The following is a 20,182-nucleotide window of genomic DNA, read 5'->3' on the forward strand; positions in this document are numbered from 1 at the left end:
ACTGGGTCTTGCCTGCAGCCAGTGATGCTGTGACGTCATTCCGGGCCATTTCTTAGCAACGGGCTCCTTTTGGTGGGCCAGTCATCCTTCACTCTCCTGCAGTGAGGGTTTGAGTGCTTCTTTCCGACCGTGTGTGCGCACGTGTGGAAGGGCGCCAGCGTGCAGTTCGGGCAGGCCGTGCTGCTCAAGTTGGACTGCTTTTCATCTCGTTCTCATATCTCCAAAGGTGTTCTTCCAGACTCAGCTGTGACTCCTGAGCTGCGCCTACCCAGGCAAGGGTGAGAAATCAGACATGGAGAACTGATTTTATTTTTGAAGGACATGAAGGTAGCAAATATGCATTTACTTAAAGTGACTGATTTGGTCTTGTCCAGCGTGGGCCCTGCCTCAGGGGGTCAGCTTCCAGGAGCTAGGGTGTGGCTCTCACTCACCTTAGTTTGCATTCATTTATGTGTTTGCTCAGATGCATTCACCCACCACGTTTTTATGCACCTGCTTTGTGTCAGGTGCCCTTGTAGGTGCTGGGGATGCCACAGGCAACAGATGGAAGTCCCTGCCCTGATAGAATCAAATGCTTCCGTAAGCCAGGAGCTGCCCTCCCTGCTCTGCTGTTTCTGCCCACCCTCATGCCCTGGATAGGAGGAGGGCACAGGGCTGGCCTGAGGGGGGCAGCGTTTTGGGTCATAGAATCTGAAAAAGCTATGGTTTGGGTTGGTTCCTTTCTCTTCTTTGTCTAAAAGTCTTGTGTTTTCCATGTGATTTGTCAGTGTATTTAGTTTTCAAAGTTTCTGTATTTGAAAGGTAGGTCTGGGGGATATTCCATCAGCTGGTTCACTCATCAAATAGCCATTCCTGGGGGCCAGTCCAAAGCCAGGAATCAGGAACTCCATTCATATCTCTCGGGGTGGCACCCACAGAAGCACTTGAACTTCCGGCTTAGCTGGAAGCTGAGCAGGACTGGATCCCAGACACTCTGGTGACAGACAATGTGGGCTGTCCCAAGCATCAGCTTAACCTGTTACATCACAGCACCCAGCACCGCATTTATCGACGTATTTGTGTGTGTGTATGTAAACATTCGCAGGGGCTTCCCAATAGTGCCTTTTTTTTTTTTTTTTTTTACTGTGACATTTCAGTTACACAGAAGAGAGAGGTGGCATGCAGCACAGGCCCTGGCCCTGCTCCCCACAGCCGAAGACCTGCTCTCCCTCCTCTCCCCACCCGCCGCCCGCCGTGGCTTCTGTTTCTTCTGTGTTTTTCTTCTCGAAATACACATGAATATGGGTGTACATGTTTCAAAATAAGCAAATGTGTCCTGTCTTACCACACACAAAAAGTCATTCATAAAGTTTATGGGAAAATGCATTAAAAGGAGATGTTTCAAACCTTGCGCAGTAGTCTAGTGGCTAAAGTCCTCGCCTTGCACGCATCAGGATCCCCTGTGAGCTCCGGTTCTTATCCCAGCAGCCCCGCTTCCCATCCAGCTCCCTGCCTGTGGCCTGGGAAAGCAGTGAAGGATGGTCCAAAGCCTTGGGACCCTGCACCTGCTTGGGAGACCTGGAAGAGCTCCTGGCTCCTGGCTTCTGGCTTCGGATCAGCTCAGCTCTGGCCGTTGCAGTTGCTTGGGAGTGAATCAGCGAATGGAAGATCTTCTCTGTCTCTTCTCTCTCTGTATCTGACTTTCCAACAAAAATAAATAAATCTTTTTTACAAATGGAGAGAGACATTTCTTGTGGCAATCCAAGTTTTGGATGTCTGTGCTGCAGGTTTTTCATAAGGTATGTTGTGCATGAACTTGCTGAAGATCCCTCGTGTGAGAATTTCAAATTGATATTCCTCCAAGATATCTTTAAATCTGATTTTCCATGAACTCCTGGAAGTATGAGTGCATATGTGTGTGTTTGGGGGAAGCTATCTGTAACATCTTGCTTTCTTCCTTCTTTTGTGATGCGTGTAGATTCACGTAGCACTCTGTGATTTCTGGTGACCACTGCATGCACTCTGTAATGACCCACATCTCCTGTTAATGAACACTTTAGATGTGTTTCAGGGCTTTGTTGTTGTTGTGTTACAAATAATCTTGCAATGAATTGTCACATGGTACATGCTCTTGCGCAAGGTTTCTGTACCTTGGGAGTCTGTGCCTGGAAGGCCGGAGTCCAAGGGCTGAACACCCCTCCCTCCTGCCCATCCTGTAGCCCACCCTTACCCCCAACCCCGCTCTGCTCAGCCTTAGGGAGCTTTGGGCAGTGGTAGTGCCTTCAGACTGTGGTTCAGTACCCAGATAGGCCTGTGAGAGGAACACGGGGACTGGTCCTGTGAAAGAGGAGGTGGCTGTGGCTGGGTCAGGGACAGGTGCTGGGCACAGGGCAGAGGGGCCCAGACTGTCGGAAGGGTTTGACTCCCCCCGCTCCTGTCCTGAGCTTTCTGGGAAAGTCCCCATCTCTTTGGAAATGAAAGAAGATGAACAAAGATACCTGGGCTTGAGCCTCACTGGAACTTAGAAGGAATGCCCTTCAACTTGTCCTTTTGGGTAAACTGAGGCCTGCTGAATGAAGGCAGATGCCCTGAGGAGGTCCAGAAAGCTGTATGTTCCATCTCTTGCTTTCTCCCTTCCTCCATGGCCAGGTGCTTTCTTTAGTGGCCCCTGGACTCAACCTTGATGATTTACAGGGAGAAGGCCAGGGAGGGGCTACGTGCTCACCTGGCACCCTGCTCACCTGATACCTCCAGTGTGGTGTTGGTGGAGGAAGTTGTCCCAGGCGGGGACACTGAGGCACATGGAGAGGACGTGACTGGCCCAAGGTCGTGCCAGGCTTTAGGCAAAAGACTCAGAGAACGGTTAGGGCATCACCTTGAACTTCCCCCAGCTGCCCTGTTGTAAGGTATTTCACTGCCACGCAGTGCAGTTGGCATAGCTGCCCAGAGCCCAGCCCTTAGGGTGAGAAGTAACCCTCCCTCCCCCAGCTCCATACCCAGGGGCTCCCAGGAGGGTCTTTTGCCATCTTTGATGCAAATGCGTGCATTTTCCTGATAACACCATGGGCTCTGCTTAGCGCAAGGGGGTCAGTGTGAGGCAGCCCAACCATGTATAATTCTTGAAAATTCTGTTTGGTGACACAGAGTTAGTGTTAAATAGACACCCTGCCACTTCCTCTCTCCCTATTGTGACAAGCTCCTGGCTGAATCCTTTGGAGACTAGGGGTAATTGCACCATGCTGTGAAATGAAAGGGGAAGACCACGATGAACTTTATCGTGCTTCCACAAAAGACAGCCAGGAATGTGGTCGCTGGGCATCCAGGTTGCCGTTTCGACTTCACCCGACCCTTGATGAGGGAGCCCCTGCTTCCGGTTGGATGCCCGACTTCCAGCATGGGCTCGCCGGCCGTGGCTCCCGTGCCAGATAATTCCTCCATAACCAAGTGCCTTTCAGAGGATGTCTGCTGCTGACAGCTAATATAGAATTATTGCCCCTGAATGCATTTCTGTAATTACTTCCCAGAGATCTGTCTTTGTGTTAGAAGACATTTCACACTTTAGTAACATAAGTGTTTTGGGAGAGCGTGAGCAATAATTATGAACAGTCTTTCCGTGAAAATAAACCTAAAAAAAATTATAAAAGCTAATGTTAAAATTGGTTAGTGTCAGGGTGGATTGCATTTGAATTTGATTCATGTATATGTATTCTGAGTATAATAGCCTTTCCTGTATGGGAACTTTTTTTTTTTTTAAACAAAAGCAATAATGATACGAAGAGCTCCACTTTCTAATTTTGAGCCATACGGAAACTGAGAACTGATTAAAAGTGACAGGTTGCTCGAGACGGAATAAAGCCTCGTCATCCTGGAGCCCTGATCGGGAGACGTTTGCGGTAATGGAAAATGAAATGATTCACAGTGTGATCAATAAAAAATTAGCAGCATTTAATAAAAGGTTTCTGCTTCGTGTTGACTGAAGAACGTTGGGAGCAGTTTGAAATCCTAGTTAAGTGGCGGTTTGAGGATGAGCCTGGGGGCGTGAGCTGGCTAGGGGTGTGCGTCTGCATATAGATCACGAGATATCAGGCAGCTCTGGGAGTTGGCCAGGCCCCCCCTCAAGGCTGCCCACTTGACCTTTGACCTGTGGTTAATCTGCCCCTTCTTGGAATGCGGATCCAGAGTTCTAGGTCCCAAGGCAGGCCTGGCTGTCTGGCCTCCACTGTCCTGGGTCCCCATCTGAAGCTACCTCCCGCCTCTGGGAAAGGTTCACCTACCTTTGGGACAGCCCCCAGGTCCTTGGGGAGAAGGGTGCTGTACCTGGTGGGGCTGTGGTTCTGTCTTCACTTTGGGATTTATGCACACAGATGCCTGTGAGATTTTGCAGCCCTCTTGTGTGACTCCACACATCCTTGTGGGGTCCAGAGGGGAGTTAGCTGGAAGCTGGCCCACCTCCATCAGCCCTGGGGACTCCCCCATGGCCCTCAGAAATAGAATGAGGCTCCTGTTGTCTCCTGGGTTGCCTGGCCAGGGCAGATGGGTGCTGGTGTGCTGTGTGGCTATTCAGGGTGTCCCTCTGTGGTGATAGCACGGTTGAAACTGCACCATCAGCCATGCCCTCTTTATTTTCCAGGTGGCACTGTAATGTGCCCCTGGGCATAGTCACACAGCTCTTTGCTGTGGCTGGAGGAAACAGGGCCTCCTTACCTCCCAGACTCTCCTGGTGGCTGGAGGTCGTTGGTGAGACAGGAGCCACTGGCCTGCTGCGTTATAGTAGAAGCTGTGAACTTGGCCTGGTGGCTCCCAAATACCAGGGTCAGGGAAACCCCTGGGCCCCAGTGTCGTAGGGCAGCGGGTGGGATCCAGAGCCTGTCGCTTGGCTTTTATTTCCTCGGTGAGCTCCAGCTCTGTTGCTGAATCTGAAGTGTCAGTGGGTTGGGCCCTTGCAGACTGTACACGTTTAGATCTTTACTGAGCGCCTGCCATGTTCCAGGCTCTGTGCTAGCGGTGAGGGGGAGGAGAGAGGAAAGCAAGTGAACCAAGCAGGAGGGGACCCTGCCAGCCCAGAGCTCGGCTACCTGCCCAGGAGCCGGGTGGACACTTTGCACCCAGGCTGTCATCTGTCTGCAGGGGAAGGAAGGGGAGGTGGCTATAGTCGGCCAGGTGCGTGATTTCCTGTGCCCTTGGTGGCTGTGCAGCGGGGTTGTGTCTGGAGGCTTTGGCTGCTGGGCCTTGAGGTCTGCCCTCAGGCCTGCCCCAGGCTCCAAGGCGGGCCACTCAGGTGCTGTTAGAAAAATTGCTGCTGCTTAGTCCATACTTTTCATTTGTAGGGGGAGCAGCTGGAGCCTAGAGAGGGCCCAACTTGCCCTGGGAACTGCAGTACTCCACCAAGGCCATCTGTGTCTGTCTGATTCTGAGCCAGGCTCTCTTCACCTCCCTCCCTCCTGGCCAGTGTGGTTCTGTTGCAAAGGGTCTGGGCCCCTTCTCTCTCCTCCCTCCCTTGCTCCCCGTGGGGGTTCCTCTTTCTGTAGCTGCCACAATGGGGGTGATTTGTACCCCAGCCTCCTCGCCTCCAGTACTGTTCCAGGAGCGGGAGCAATTAGGGGCGTCAGGTCCTGGTGCCGGTCAGAAATTATCTGGATTGATCGAGCTCCACATGCGGCCCTGCCCATCTTCCCTCCCCTGCCTATCTCCGGCCCTGCTTCTCCTTCTGCCCCTTCGCAGGGCTGGCAGGGGACAGCAAGAGGAGGGCAGTGTGGACCCCACCGCGGGAGGTCATGAGGACGGAGCCACACACAATTTCCCTGGTTCCAGGGCGGCTTTGTCCCACTGTTTGTCATTATTGCACGCGCAAGATTGGTTTTTACTAAGATCGCAAAACTTGGAGCAGTGACACTGTTAACTACTTGCTGGAAAAAATAGAGCTTTTCTCCTTTTTTGGGTGCAAGTGTTTGTGATTGCTTTTAACTGTCCCCTTCCAGCACCCCCCACCCCGCCGCCCATCTCCTCCTGCCTTGCCGTCTCATCCTTCCCTGGCAGAGCTGGGAGCCAGGTGCAGGTGTGCTGGGGAGTGGCTTTGCCTTTACGAGTTGCGTCCAGTACTTGAACAGCCCTTGGAGAGGATAGAGCTGTTCACTCCTTCCCCTTGGGAATACGCATCCATAGCAAGGTGCTGGTGACCCATCACTAGTATCCCTCAGGTCAGGGCTGTGCTTGTCCCTCTGTGCATCTGCGGTGCCTGCAGCAGCTGCCACCGCCAGCACACAGTAGGTGCTTAGGAAGTGTGGCCACACTGCAGCTTTGGGGGAGCTTGCTCACTAAGCAGGGCCTGGGTACCCGAGACGTGGAACCGAGTCACCTGGCGTGAGGACCCTGTGGGGAACTCCCACACCCTGAGTAAGGAGGCAAGACTGCATTTTCCAGGCAAGGCAGTTGAAGTCCAGAAGGGTGAGTAGCTAAGGTCACGCTGCAGCAGGTCCTAAGTCTCTGGAGGCAGACAGCTCATCTCCCTGTGTGCTGGGGAACAGGCAGGCGAGCACCCAGCTGTCTGTCGCTGTCCATCACAGTGCTCTCCAGCAGGTGGCCCCCAGGCTGCAAGTCGCCTGCCCAGGTGTATTGTTGGGCCTATGCTGTGTCTCTTTAAAAATGGAAGTCAACATTGACAAATCAGGAGAGCTTCCACAAACGTATAAATTTTCTTATTTTAAAAAACAAGAAATAGCATCTAGGGCTGATGCATTAACCTATTAGGCTAATACTTTGCCTGCCAGCATCTTATGTGGATATTGTTTCTAATCCTGCTGCTCCCAATGCAGCTCCCTGCTAATGGTCTGGGGCAACAGCTGAGGATGGCCCAAGGTGTTGGGTCTCTACATTTATGTGGGAGACCCAGAGGATGGCTTCAGCCTGGCTACATCCTGGTCATTGCGGCCATTTAAGAACTCTGTCTCCCTCACTCTCTTAATTCCGACTTGTAAGTTCAATAAATAAACAAACAAGCAAACAAATAAGTATTTTTTAAAAGCCAGCTGATCTGGTTGCACTGGATGTAAGTGTCCATAGGGTGACCCTCCCGGGAAGCTGAGCAGGGACCACTCTCTTGGGTGGGCTATGCCTTTCCTGTTCGCCCCCCTCCTAGCCTGGAATACTCAGAATTCACCCGGAGAGGTGAATTTTGGCTCATTCATTATCTGGGTGATGGAGAAGGCAGTTCCACACCCTCAGAGCCTCGGTTTTGCCATCTGAAGCAGGTGTAATGGGAGCCCAGACACTAGATGAAGACTATGAATGCATTAGAAGGTCTGGCCCCAGAGACATGCTGTCCATTTGGGTGACAGGTTGTAGAATTGCTGTCTCTGGAAGATTCTGTTCATGCCAGGGACCTGTGGAGAGGGTTGTTCTCCTGATCCTGGGTCCTATGGCCAGTCAGGACAGAACATCCCAGAGAGGCTCCCGGGATTCAGCCTAGGTCAGTTGTAGCATCTCTGATCTACCCTGGTGACATAGCCCTGCTGCACATGAGGCTGGAGCACCTTTTAGCTGGCCACTCTGGAGCCCCTTCTTCATCAAGGAACTGAATTTGGCAGTAAGTGAGTGGATAATGCTTTAAATGTTTGCCTGCAGCCCTGCTGCTGAGCACAAAGTGTTACGCTGCCACCTGAACTGTGACTATTTCAAGCCTGAAGAGACACTGGCTGCCTGGAGCTGTCACCATCACTGGGTGTGTAGGCTCCCCGACCCCTGGGCGGGTAGGGCCCCTCCACCTGCCCAGAGCAGTTGCTAGGAGCCGCTCTGTCTCTACCCGTGGAGCTGTTAGAAGACAAGTCCGGCCTTGACCCTGCATCCTTGGGAAGATGTTTGTGAGAGGCGCTCAGACTGCTGGGATCGTCTCTATTTAGAACAAGGTGGCTGCAGGACAAATCCCTGGGAGACAGCCTTCCCTGGGCTGTTTTTCCCTTTGCTGCCTACAGGGGGCGAGCGTGGGCAAGGTGGGCTTGTAAGTTGTCTTACACCTGCTCCTGCTCCCCAGGCCTGCAGGAGGCCCTGCCCAGGGGTATCCAGAGCAGAGACCACCCTCCTGCCTGGAGATGGGGCCTTGTAAGTCAGAGTGGCACAGAGAAAAGCGGTGGAGCCTGGACTTGGGACCTGGGGCTGAGTGTGAGTGAGGGCCGAGGTGTCTGGAAATTTTGCCATCTTTCAAAAACAGGGCATGTGCACCCTTCTTCCTTCTCTGTCCTCATGGGGGACCCTTGGGCGCACCTGCTTCTGTGTATGCCACCTTTTCATCACCAGGCTGCTGGTTTGAAGTTAAGCTGACAGTGTCCCAGGTTTTACTGTGAGCCAGCTAACAGGCTTTGTTAGTATGACCTCATTAAAATAATTTCTAAAAAATTTTTTAAATTTACTATTAGAGATTTTTTCCTCTCTAGTTCATTCTTCAAATGCTAAATGCTTGCCATAATCAGGGCTGGTCCAGGCTGCAGGCAGGTTCCAGGAACTCAATGTGAGTAGCAAAATGAATTTCAACAAGGGTGAGTGACTTCCTTGTCGAGGGGCCCAGGTATAAAAAGCAGCACATGGGGCCCGGCGGCGTGGCCTAGCGGCTAAAGTCCTCGCCTTGAAAGCCCCGGGATCCCAAATGGGCGCCGGTTCTGATCCCGGTAGCTCCACTTCCCATCCAGCTCCCTGTTTGTGGCCTGAGAGAGCAGTTGAGGACGGCCCAGAGCCTTGGGACCCTGCACCCGCGTGGGAGACCCGGAGGAGGTTCCTGGTTCCCGGCTTCAGATCGGTGCAGTACCGGCTGTTGAGGTCACTTGGGGAGTGAATCATCGGACGGAAGATCTTCCTCTCTGTCTCTCCTCCTCTCTCTGTATATCTGACTTTGTAATAAAATAAATAAATAAATCAAAAAAAAAAAAAAAAAAAGCAGCACATGAACTCAGAGAGCCGGCTCTGAGTCGGCCTTTCTTTGCTCACGCGATCTTCCCAACTGTGGCCTTCCCAAACACGTGTCGTGTGTGTTTTTTAATGGCCATCTTTATTTCAACAACTGGGTCTCCACAGCCCTGCCGGACGCCTGATCTAGCATCCCCAGGCTCTCTGTGCAGTTGGGCTTCCTGGTCCACCCTGGGCCCGCTGAGAATTCTGCTTTCTGCGAAGGCTGACCGTGTGGTCGCTCACCCAAACGTGGCTGGGAGAAATAGGACTTCTTTCTTCCCAGGGCCTCTGGTTGTCAATCTGCTGGCCACGCCTCTCCCCTGCGTTCTCCTGCTTCCTACTGCCCTTGGCCTCCTCTCAGCTCCTTAAAACCCCACACAATAGCTGCTGCTGCACCCACCACTCTGACGCGTCAGGTGTGCCCACTTCTCCCGTGCCGGCCATGCAGTCTGCACGGTCAGCTTGGGCCTGGCCTGTACAAGGAGGCACTGAGGCTCAGGGTGGTCCAGGCTGGGGGACAGGGTTCCTGACTGGCCCACTCATACTGCTTGTTCTCGCTACGTTTTCATTTACCCACCTGTGTGTTCGCTTCTCCACCCCATGTTTATTAAGTGTCTTTTCTGTGCCAGGCTTCATGTGGGCTTTGAGGTCACCAAGATAAACACAGGCCTGGGGAGTAGCCCTTAAGCTGCGGCCAGTATGTGTATGTTGTGCCTGGCACATGGTAGACGCTCAGTAAATATTTGAGGAGCGAATGAAGGGCAGAAGAGGTGGGTGCGTGTGATTGTTGGCGCTGCACTGTCTTGCGCCTCTTGGCCTCCCATCCAGGCAGTGTAGAGGCTGAGACTCCTCTGCAGATGCTCAGCCCTGAGGCCCTCAAAGCAGGGCCCCCAATTCTTGCTGGGAGGAGGTTCTTGAGTGCCCAGGGTCCCCCACTGACAGCTGAATCCACATACCTCCCAGGAGAGAGAAAGTGCACCCTCCTAGGGCGGCTTCCTTCTGAGCTGTGTACTGGCCGGGGGTCAGGGGCTGGAGGGGGTCCCATTGGAGCATTGGGGTGAGCCTGCCTGGTCTTCTGGACAGCTCTGATGGCTGAGCTTTGCAAAGTCGCACTGAGAGGCAAGTGTCCTCTTCCCAGGACAGTGGCCTCTGCAACAGCCTTGACCAATGGAAAGCAATGGAAAATGGTGATCAGGCACCCGGGCCCTCTGGGGCATCTCCCTTTCTAGCGAATTCCATCGTTGTTCCCCACTGAGCCTTTCCCTCCTGCTGTCTTGGGTATTGCATGGCAGTGGGGGTCTGCAGTCGGGAGACCCAGGTTCCAGGGTAGCGTTGCCCTTCCTGGGTTGTGCCTTGTGTTTGTTCATGACCTTGCTATGTGTCCTCTTCTGCAAAGCAGGGGGCAAGCCTGCAGTGCTGGCATCCTGTATGGGCTGTGGTTCCAGTCTGGCTGCTCCACTGCAATCTGGCTGCCTGCTGATGGGCCTGGGAAAGCAACAGAAGATGGCTCAGATGCTTGGGTCCATGTGGGAGACCCAGAAGAAGGTCTTGGCTTCAGTCTGTCCCAGCATTGTCATTACAGCCATTTGGGGCCGTGAACCAGAGGATGGATGGTCTCTCTCCTTTCGCCCTGCCCCAAGCCCTCCCACTCTGGCTTTCAAATAAGTAAACGTTAGAGAGAGTGTGTGTGAGAGAGAGAGAGAGAGAGAGAACAAGGGGAGGGGGCTGTTAGCACTGCTGGCTGCCAGGGAGAGTGCCGAGAAGGGAGATGAGGCAGTCCTTGTTAGGTGGGTGCAGAGTTAGGGGGCATCTTCCAGGCGGGGCCTGGAATGTGAAGGCTTTGGGAGGAGCCCCTTGGATCGACGGGAGGCCTTGTGTGACTGTGCAGCCTCTGCAGGACCGGGGCAGTCAGCAGAGCCTGGCTGACCCTTAGGTGCCGTGACAGAGAAGACCCTATGACAGGCCCCCAACTCTGGCTGATCTGGTCACCAAATCTAATGTGTCATGGGGAGATCGCATAGCTGCACGTTAGAGTCAGGTGTCACTGGGCTTGGAACTCGGCCTTGCATCTCCCTGTACGGCCGTACCTCCCCAAGCCTCGGTTTCTTCACCTGTAAAATGTGGATATGATGGTGACAGCTAAGAGAGGACCATGTCCCTGACTGTGCTTGGATGGTGCGGGGCACACAGTAAATGCTCAACCAGTGCCAGCTGTTCTTGGCGGGTGGATGCTGGGGTGAGGGCGGGTGTAGGCACTTTTGGGAACAGCCTCATTGTTGGTGTGCAGGGCCGGCTGGGAGGTCAGGCTGGCTCCTGGATGGTGACAGTCTGCTTCCTGCCCCCTGCGCAGGGCATTGGTGTTGAGCTGAGCCTCCCCTGGGTGATGTTTCAAGCTGCTGCAGACAGACCCTGAGAGAACTGGGGAGAAGCTGGGGGACAGGCCTCTTCTCTGGGAGCGCTTGCTTCCCTCCCGCCAGTAGAAAGCTGATGAGCTGACTGCCTGCCTAGCCATGGCCTTTGCTTCTCGGGCCCCTCTGCAACTGCAGGGGTCAACCAGTCAATGCTAGTTTAAATCCAGGAGGCAGAGACCTGGGCAAAGCCAGATGCTCCCATGTACACTGTCTCAAGAGATATCTGGTCTCAGGACAGGGACTGGCAAGGTCTGTGGGGTGGGAGGCAGGGCCACTCTGACTATACGGAGCTGGTTTGAAAGAACAGAGAAAGGGCCCGGAGGCGTGGCCTAGCGGCTTAAGTCCTCACCTTGAACGCCCCAGGATCCCATATGGGCACCGGTTCTAGTCCCGGCAGCTCCACTTCCCATTCAGCTCCCTGCTTGTGACCTGGGAAAGCAGTTGAGGACGGCCCAATGCATTGGGACCCTGCACCCACGTGGGAGACCCGGAAGAGGTTCCTGGTTCCCGGCTTCGGATCGGCACAGCACCGGCCCGTTGCGGCTCACTTGGGGAGTGAATCATCGAACGGAAGATCTTCCTCTCTGTCTCTCCTCCTCTCTGTATATCTGACTTTGTAATAACATAAATAAATCTTTAAAAAAAAAAAAAAGAAAGAACAGAGAAAGCCCAAACCTTTGGTCCCCAGTGGCTTGGCTGGGCCTGGGGAAAGGGAAACCCCAGAGTGCTCCCCAGGTGGTGGGGGTCTGTCATCCAAGCTGGGTGCTCACAGACCCTGGGAGGGTGCTGGATTCACCTGGATTCAACCCTGTCTGGCTCTGGATGACCCCATGGAGCCTCGGTGTTGTCATCCGCACAAGGGAAAGGAACCCATTTATTCTCTTTCCTTCCTGTTCTGGAGTCCGCAGGGTGGCCTTTGGGTCTGTGTGTGCCGGGATTTCCCGTCCCTAGAGTTTTCCTTCTGTAACTCCACCTTCCCCAGGGTCAGGCTGGCCCACTTTTAAGATCCCTCTGTCCATCAGAGCTGGGGCCCCTCCTGCCCCTTTGTGTACAGCTGCCCCGCCTTTCCATTAGTAGCCAGGCGCAGGGGAGGTGACAGTTTCTTACCACAGATTTATCCTCTTGGATGACTTTATGGGTTTTTTGGCCTTATGAAAACCCGAGAGTTGACATTCTGATTTATCTGCTCGCGCGTCAACAGGATGTACCAGATTTAAGGAGATCAAATACATTGTAATGTTTGTGGATTCAGTTGTGGAATAGATGGGCTATTGTGGGAAGTGCTGCCAAGTAAATATGGCAAAAAAAAAAAAATAACAAGGGGATAATTTAAATGTGTCTGTGAAATCGTGTGTTAAGTAAAGTAGCGTGTGTTAAGTAAAGTAAAGTGGAGCGTGGGGCTGGATGTTAACTTGCTGTCGGGAAAGTGTTCGGAGTGGATAAAGCTGGGATTCCTCTTCTTTACAGAGCATTTTTCTCATTAAGAGAAGGAACTGCAAACCAGGAATTTCTGGGCGGACGCTTGCCGGCATAGCCGTGGTTGTGTGATGACTTACACTGTTGAAGGCTCTCGATGATATTTCTCATTGCTTAGCTCTCTTATTTCAGGCCATTGCTGCCACAGCAGATCAGATTTCCCCAAGATAAATATGCTGTTCGGCTCTTTAATGGGATTTCTGTATTGCCAGGAGTTGGCATGTCCTGATAATAAAAGAACCCCCAAATTGTGCATCCCTTAATTGGTAAGGAGAGAGATATTTTGATGGGCCATAAATGGAAACATTGATTTTTTTTACTGCCTCCGTGGCGTGTCTTGCCACGTTGCCCGCCTCGGCAGGCAGCAGCTGGCTCTCCAATAGGCTGATTTGTGTGCCCCGGTTCTGGATGTCGGGTGCCTGGCAGTGCACGCACTGTGCAGACGGGAGAGACAGAGCCCTCGTGACATTATCTGCTCCTAAATGGAAATATTTATAGGGCTGTGGTTTCCATCTCGCATTGAACGTCTTTAGCTTTGCGTCTGTCTTGCTTTGGTGGCCAGCCCTCAGGGGTTGAAAGGTTGGGAGCTAAGCCTGTTCTATAACTGTAGTGTTTCCTGCTCCTGTGTATGTACATGCACACACGTGTGCACACACACACTTTCACATGCATATGTTTGCCTAAATACGTTAACGCCTAGTAGAGGTCATTTTGATATTAGTGCTGCTGGTTTCTGGACTGGCAGATCTGAGTAGCATGACAGGGTTGGGGAAGGCAGGGAAGAGATGGCATGCAATTGGATTTTTCAATGCCAGGGGTCTCTGTGTTTCTTCCAGCAAGTTGAATCCACTGACATTTATTGGGATTACTGATATATTCTCTGTATTATATTTGTCACGCCTTTTTTTTTTTTGCACTCTGTTTTACAAATTCTTGCTGTGCCCCATTGATCTCTGAGATTGAAGCTCTGCCCCATTTCCCACAGACCTGCAGCAGGTGGACTAGTAGAGAAGTCAAGATGCCGCACACAGCATCTACAGGGTATTGGGTATGATCCCACCCCTGCCTTATCTGTGTAGTTGGAATAGCCAAGCTGTCCCGGCCTGCAGGGGTCGGGCCACTTGCTCTTTGGAGCTCCCCTTCACCTGCAGGGCAGTGAAATGGTGCTGCGTGTGCTTCGTGTGACGTGGAAACATCACAGCATGCTGTGTAAACACGGCACTCTAGTGATGGCATTGTTGTCCCCTGCGGAGTAGCCACTTGCTTGCACAGTACTCAGTTCAGAGTAGGTGTCCTATTATAAAGAAACAGACCGAATCATCCCTCACTATAGCAGGTCCCAGGTGATGGGTCCCACTAGTTTTTAAGCTGGAGATCTGGCTATCTACACCTCTTTTTTTAAAAAATCGATTTGTTTTTATTTGAAAGGCAAAGTTACAAAGAATAAGAGAGAGAGATAGAAAGATTTTCTATCCGCTGGTACACCTCCGTGGATATCTGCAGTGGCCAGAGCTAGTCTGGTCTAAAGCCAAGAACCAGGTGCTTCCTCCAATGGTACATGTGGGTTAGCCTCAGCTGCTCTCCCAAACCATCAGCAGGGAGCTGGATTGGAAGTGGAGCAGCCAGGACTCGAACTGGAACCCATATGGGATGCTGGCGCTACAAGTCAAGGCTTAGCCCACTGCACCATGGCTCTGGCCCTTCCCTACAGCCACTCATGATGGGCTAAGTCTTTTACTCCAGGTTCAGGGCATCTTGGCTAAGAACCAAGTCACTTTTCCCTGCTCTGGGAGGCTTGTTAGGTAGAAGGTGAACTTAGCTAACAGATTCCCCTGGCTGTCAACAACACAGGTTTGGGGAGAACTCCAAGTTTTGGTGTACCCAGCAGTCGACTGGGGGCGTGGTCGTGGAACTGGGCTTTTAGGCGACACATGCTCTTGTGCTTGTTTGGTGCTGCTGGGTCACCACCGCCAGCCTCCAGGCAAAGAGGGGGAGATGACAAAAAATCTTCCCAGAAGATTTGCAGCACAAATGAAAGACGGTAGTTGAGAATTATGGCACCACATGCTACAAAAAGCCCCCATATATTAATGTACCGAGAAGTGTCAAGAATAATGGACCCCGGGAGGTAGAGTAATTAAATGTATCTTAATAAATGCTGGGCGATTCTGTAAAAACCCTTTCCCCAGACCCCATCAGCTGACATGGACTGTATTCTTCCTGTTGGCAGGAGGCCTAGAAGGAGAGCCGGAGTGTGATCGGAAAATCAGCCGTGTGCTGGAAGACAGGAACAGCGTGACGAGTCAAGAGGAGAGAAATGAGGACGATGAAGACATGGAGGATGAGTCAATTTACACCTGCGATCACTGTCAGCAGGACTTCGAGTCTCTGGCAGACCTGACCGACCACCGGGCCCACCACTGTCCTGGAGGTAATGCTAAGTAGCACCGGGATTCTGACAGGTGGTTACACGGATAATTGGACATAGCAACAGCTTGAAGCCTCAAGTGAGATTAAAGAATTAATAATGTAATTTTACAGTTAATGTCATTTTATTGTGGCGTCTTGGGTACCCTGTATCTGCCTTTTAAATACAATTAAAAATAAAAGCAACAGCTTTCTGGCAGGCAGGAAGTAGCGGGAGGCACCCTGCCCCTCTGCCTGCCCACTCCTACCAAACTGTCCTCCGCGATACAATGGGCCCTAAGCAGAGGGGTTTACACCCCAGATTTCTGGAAGATCTTGGGGAAACCCAGCAATTAAGAGGTTGTTAGTGCACAGTTAAGCAGCTTAAGTGTGGAAAGCTGCGTGAAGGAGTGAGCTCTGGGGCTGGGTTGGCCATGGATGGGGAGGATTTTCAAGGCTCAGGGCAGGCTGTGCTGTGCAGAAAAGGACCGGGTATCACCTGTGTGCATGGCCTCCCAATTTTCTGGGGAGGAGGAGGAAGGTGGCTGGGAGCTCTTTCTCTAGACCTGACTGTAGTCCTGCCTGGTTTTAGAGGAGCAGCTTAGAACTGTGTGGTGTGTGTGTGTGTGTGTGTACGTACATGGACTCACAGGGGCACTGTGAGGGAAAGCCAGCCAAAGACAGTTTCTTTCCTTGTGATTATACGTGAAGCCCTTTGGTTGCGGCCTGCTGGGAGCAGCCAGAAGCCTCAGGCCAGTCTTTGGAAGGGGATTTTGGTCCGCTGTTGGGCTGTGGCATCAATAGGGGTAGGGGGGTGGGACTCAAGACTCGCTTTCCCTGCTCCTTAATCGAAGTCCAATGTTTTGAGGAGAACTGCTGTGTTTTACCCTTTAGTCTTGTCCAGTCCCGGGTCTTGGATAGAGTGAATCTGTTTTCAACTGAGGATCAATGGATCCAAAAGCCAGTGGTCATTTTGGGACCTGGGCTTGATGCAGTGGTTAAGAACCAATGTGCGATATCTGCCTCCCATGCTGGAACAGTTCATGACTCTGGTTCAGTTCATGGCTCTGTTTCCAATTCCAGCTTCCTGTCAGTGTGCACGCGGAGAGGCAGCAAGTAATGGCTTAAGTGCTTGGGTCCCTGTAACCACATGAGAGGCATGAATGGAGTTCCCAGTTCCTGGCCTTGACCTGGCCCAGCCCTGGCTATTGGCAGGTGTTTGCGGAATGGACCAGTGAACAGGAGGTTTCTCTGTTTTTTTTATTTATTTATTTTTTTATTACAAAGTCAGATATACAGAGAGGAGGAGAGACAGAGAGGAAGATCTTCCGACCGATGATTCACTCCCCAAGTGAGCGCAACGGCCGGTGCTGTGCCGATCTGAAGCCTGGAACCAGGAACCTCTTCGTCCTCAACTGCTTTCCCAGGCCACAAGCAGGGAGCTGGATGGGAAGTGGAGCTGCCGGGATTAGAACCGGCGCCAGTATGGGATCCCGGGGCGTTCAAGGCGAGGACTTTAGCCGCTAGGCCACGCCACTGGGCCCGGTTTCTCTGTTTTATATCTATATCTTTTGAAAAAAAAATCAGTAAGTTTAAAAAAATAAATAAATAAAGGACCCAAGGAGCCTTTCCCAGTTGCTCAGAAATCCAGCTGTAGTCCCCTGGCATTTGAGATAATTGTTCACCCACTGTCCTAGCGTTAGAATTGGAAGGGGCTAGTGGGGTGAGCTTCTCTGTTCCCCTTATTTCCCCCAGGCAATTTAAGATGAAAAGATACACAGGGACATACCATGCCTCTTTGGTGGACCAGCTAGGACCTCTTTAGGACCCCAGGCTGGTGACTTGCGTCAGAAAACAGTAGATGCCAGTGTACTCCTTGATTTAACCAAGAGCTGAGGTGGGTTCTTAAAGTGTGAGACATGCAAATCATGCTTTTCAAAAAAAATGGGTAGTTAGTTGATCTGGCTCAAAGCTAACCTCTTTTTTTTCCAAGTGTGGATGACTCTACTGCCTGTCAATAGTCACTATCGCTATTGGGCAGTGCAGGCTTGGGTTTCTGCGGTTTGGGGGTTCCTGTCTCAGCCCCATGGATGAGGACACCTATGTTTTTAGGGGAGAAGGGGAGACATGAGGTTCAGGGCTGTGTGCAAGAGTCCAAGCCAGAAACTAGTGGGGTGTGGAGCCTTTGCGTCTCCTCCCAGGGCCGACTTTCTCCTGTCTGTCTTCGACCATGGTACAAATCCATGGCAGCTCCTTTGGCAGGGTCCCCTGCTGACCTTTTTGATGCTGGGGGTATCTACGGATAGTCTTGTTCCTAATAGGACCCCACTAACGACCTCCATGGGGACAGATACGGGAGCCAGGAATATCCCTGAGCCCTGGAGCATCGGAAGGGCGTTGCAAATTCCTGGAAAGCAGAGGAGAAGCCACTTTGCCTGATGGTACCTGGATAAAGTCACTGCCTTTGCTACCTCATGAGAGCAGCATCCGGTCTGGCAGGACCCTCATCATGCTGTGCATGAGATGTGCGACAAGACATTTCTTCCAGGATTGAGGTTCTTAGGCTTGCTAGTGGCGAGATTAGCTGCTGGGGAATGTGTGCCACTCCTGGCCCAGTGTACCTGCGCACCTTCCACTGCATGGTGGCTGATGGGACCCAGTCTGCCAGGGTTTTGAGGTTGGGTTCAGTCAGAGCTGCTCACCTTCAAAGTTCTGTCATATTCATTGTTTTTTTTTTTTCATTAGGATTTATTTTTATTGAAAAGGTAGATTTACAAAGAGAAGGAGATACAGAAAAAATGATCTTCCATCTGCTGGCTCACTCCCCAAGTGGCCATAATAGCTGGAGCTGAGCTGATCTGAAGCCAGAAGCCAGGAGCCTCTTCTAGGTCTCCCACATGGGTGCAGGGCCCCAAGGCTTTGGGCCATCATCCACTGCTTTCCCAGGCTACAAACAGGAACCTGGATAGGAAGTGGAATAGTCAGGACACAAACTGGTGCCCATATGGGATCTTGGTGCATGCAAGGCTAGGATTTAGCCACTGGGCTGTCATGCCAGGCCTTTAAACATCAAATATTGTTGGAGAAATGATTTCTGTCCTAGAAGTTTGGAAGTGGCTGGGGTTATGGCATAGTAGGTTAGGCCACTGCTTGTGATATTGGCATTTGTGTACCAGAGCCCTGGTTTGAGTCTCTGCTGCTCTGTTTCTGTTCTAGCTCCTGTTGATGTGCCTGGAAGGGCAGCAGATGATGGCTACATGCTTGTGTACCTGGCTTGGGCTCCAGGCTCCTGGCTTCTGCCTAGCCCACCCCTGGCTCTTGGGACTATCTAGAGAATGAACTAGTGGGTGGAAGATCTCTCTCTCTCTCATCTATCTGTTTTTCATTTCCTTTCTGTAACTGTCTTTCAAATAAGTTCGAAAGTTTGGAGCTCACGTGAACATCAGTAGGAGCTTTTCCAGGATGGTGTTGTCAGTCTACTTGAGATCCACATGGACCATTCAGCACAGCCACCGAGAGATGTTGCAGGGTGGCATCGCTGCCCTCATGCCAGGTTCTCACCAGAGGGGAGTGAAGGATGTGACACAGCCTGGTAGAGGCTGGATCAGTACCTTGCCCATGGCCCCTCAGCTCCGGGGCAGGCCTGGGCCTTGAGTGGTCCATGTAGAATACAGATGGCTCAATCAAGTGCTGCTCATGCTCCAACCTCTCTCTTTCTACCTATGTGTGAGGAGAAGCCAGCCTTACCCACAAGGTGTTAAGTGTTGCATCTTTGTACCATAAAATGAAACAAGTAAAAAACCTCCTCCACTCCATGTGATTGGTTCCCACGCTGCCAACAGCTGCTAAATTCTTTGCTTCTCTCCAGCTCTGCCCACAGGACAATGACTACGGACATGCTCCGGTTCCTGACACAGCCTGCCCTACACTGCATTCTTGTGTGGGTCACTTCACATTTTCAGAACAGTGTTCCACATGGCTGTGGGAGTCCCGTTCTCTCTCTCTCTCTCTCTCTCTCTCTCTCTCTCTCTCATATTTGAAAGGCAATGTCAGAGAAAGAGAGGCTTATTCACTCCCTGAGTGGCCACAATGGTCAGAGCTGACCCAATCTGAAGCCAGGAGCCAGGGGCTTTGTCTGGGTCTCCCATGTGGGTGCAGGATCCCAGGGACTGAGATTATCCTGTGCTGCTTTCCCAGGCACATCAGCAGGCAGCTGGACTGAAAGTAGAGCAGCTGGCACCTGGACTGATACCTGCATCGGCTGTTGGCACTGCAGAGTTTTGCTGCTGTGCGGGTACAAGTGGCTTCGGTGTGTGGGGGTTTGCTTGTTCGTGCTGGAAACACCATTTGTGGGTTCATGGCAGGCAGTGGCCAGGGCAAGTGAGTTCTGTCGGCATTGCTGAGGCCGCATGGTCCCCTCAGTGCAAGCGCCACAGCCTCCAGTCACTCCATCACTGTGCAGTGTTGACCAAGCCGGGCTCTATTGCTGGCTGCAGAGGGTGTGTTGTGTTGTCCTCCAGGAGGTCCTGGGGACAGCCTGGGCAATGGAGACACAGGAGCAAGAGGTTTGCTTTCTGCAGGGGCTTCTCGCAGTTTCTTAATGAGTGTACCCATGAATCTTTGGTGTGCATGCATTGGGGAAGTGTTGTCACCTTCTGCATTTCCTAACTGCCTTTCCAGGATTCTCTGTGAGCCCCACTTAGCGTTGCTTTGCCCCATGGCATGAGGACTTGGGGGTATTGTGTCTGCCCCAGGGCAGTGTTGAAACCTGACTGTCCAAGTCACAAGCTCTAATGTGTCTGTACTGTGACAGTCCTGGGACCTGCCAGGCTGGTGCACCTGTGGCATTCCGAGGTCCCTGGCCTCCACGTGCAGCGACTGGCTGGCGTGACTTGGCTTCTCTTGCTGTCAGAGCCTGGCACAGAGAGGGAGGGATCTGGCACTGACGTTCAGGTAGTCACTCTGCGTGCCCTCAA

At 52.2% G+C, this 20,182-nt stretch overlaps 1 protein-coding gene across 2 annotated transcripts in view; it reads left to right on the forward strand.

The window, feature by feature from the left end:
* ZNF423 (zinc finger protein 423) overlaps positions 1-20,182 on the forward strand; it is a 399,039-nt gene that overhangs the window by 181,404 nt on the left and 197,453 nt on the right. For both annotated transcript variants that reach the window (XM_058674445.1, XM_058674443.1), the window contains exon 3: positions 15,031-15,231. In XM_058674445.1, coding sequence (XP_058530428.1) covers positions 15,135-15,231 — 97 coding nt within the window. In that variant the 5' untranslated portion in view covers positions 15,031-15,134. The remainder of the gene's footprint in view (positions 1-15,030; positions 15,232-20,182) is intronic.

This window comes from Ochotona princeps, chromosome 16 (assembly GCF_030435755.1).
Source record: "Ochotona princeps isolate mOchPri1 chromosome 16, mOchPri1.hap1, whole genome shotgun sequence".
Classification (NCBI taxonomy): domain Eukaryota; kingdom Metazoa; phylum Chordata; class Mammalia; order Lagomorpha; family Ochotonidae; genus Ochotona; species Ochotona princeps.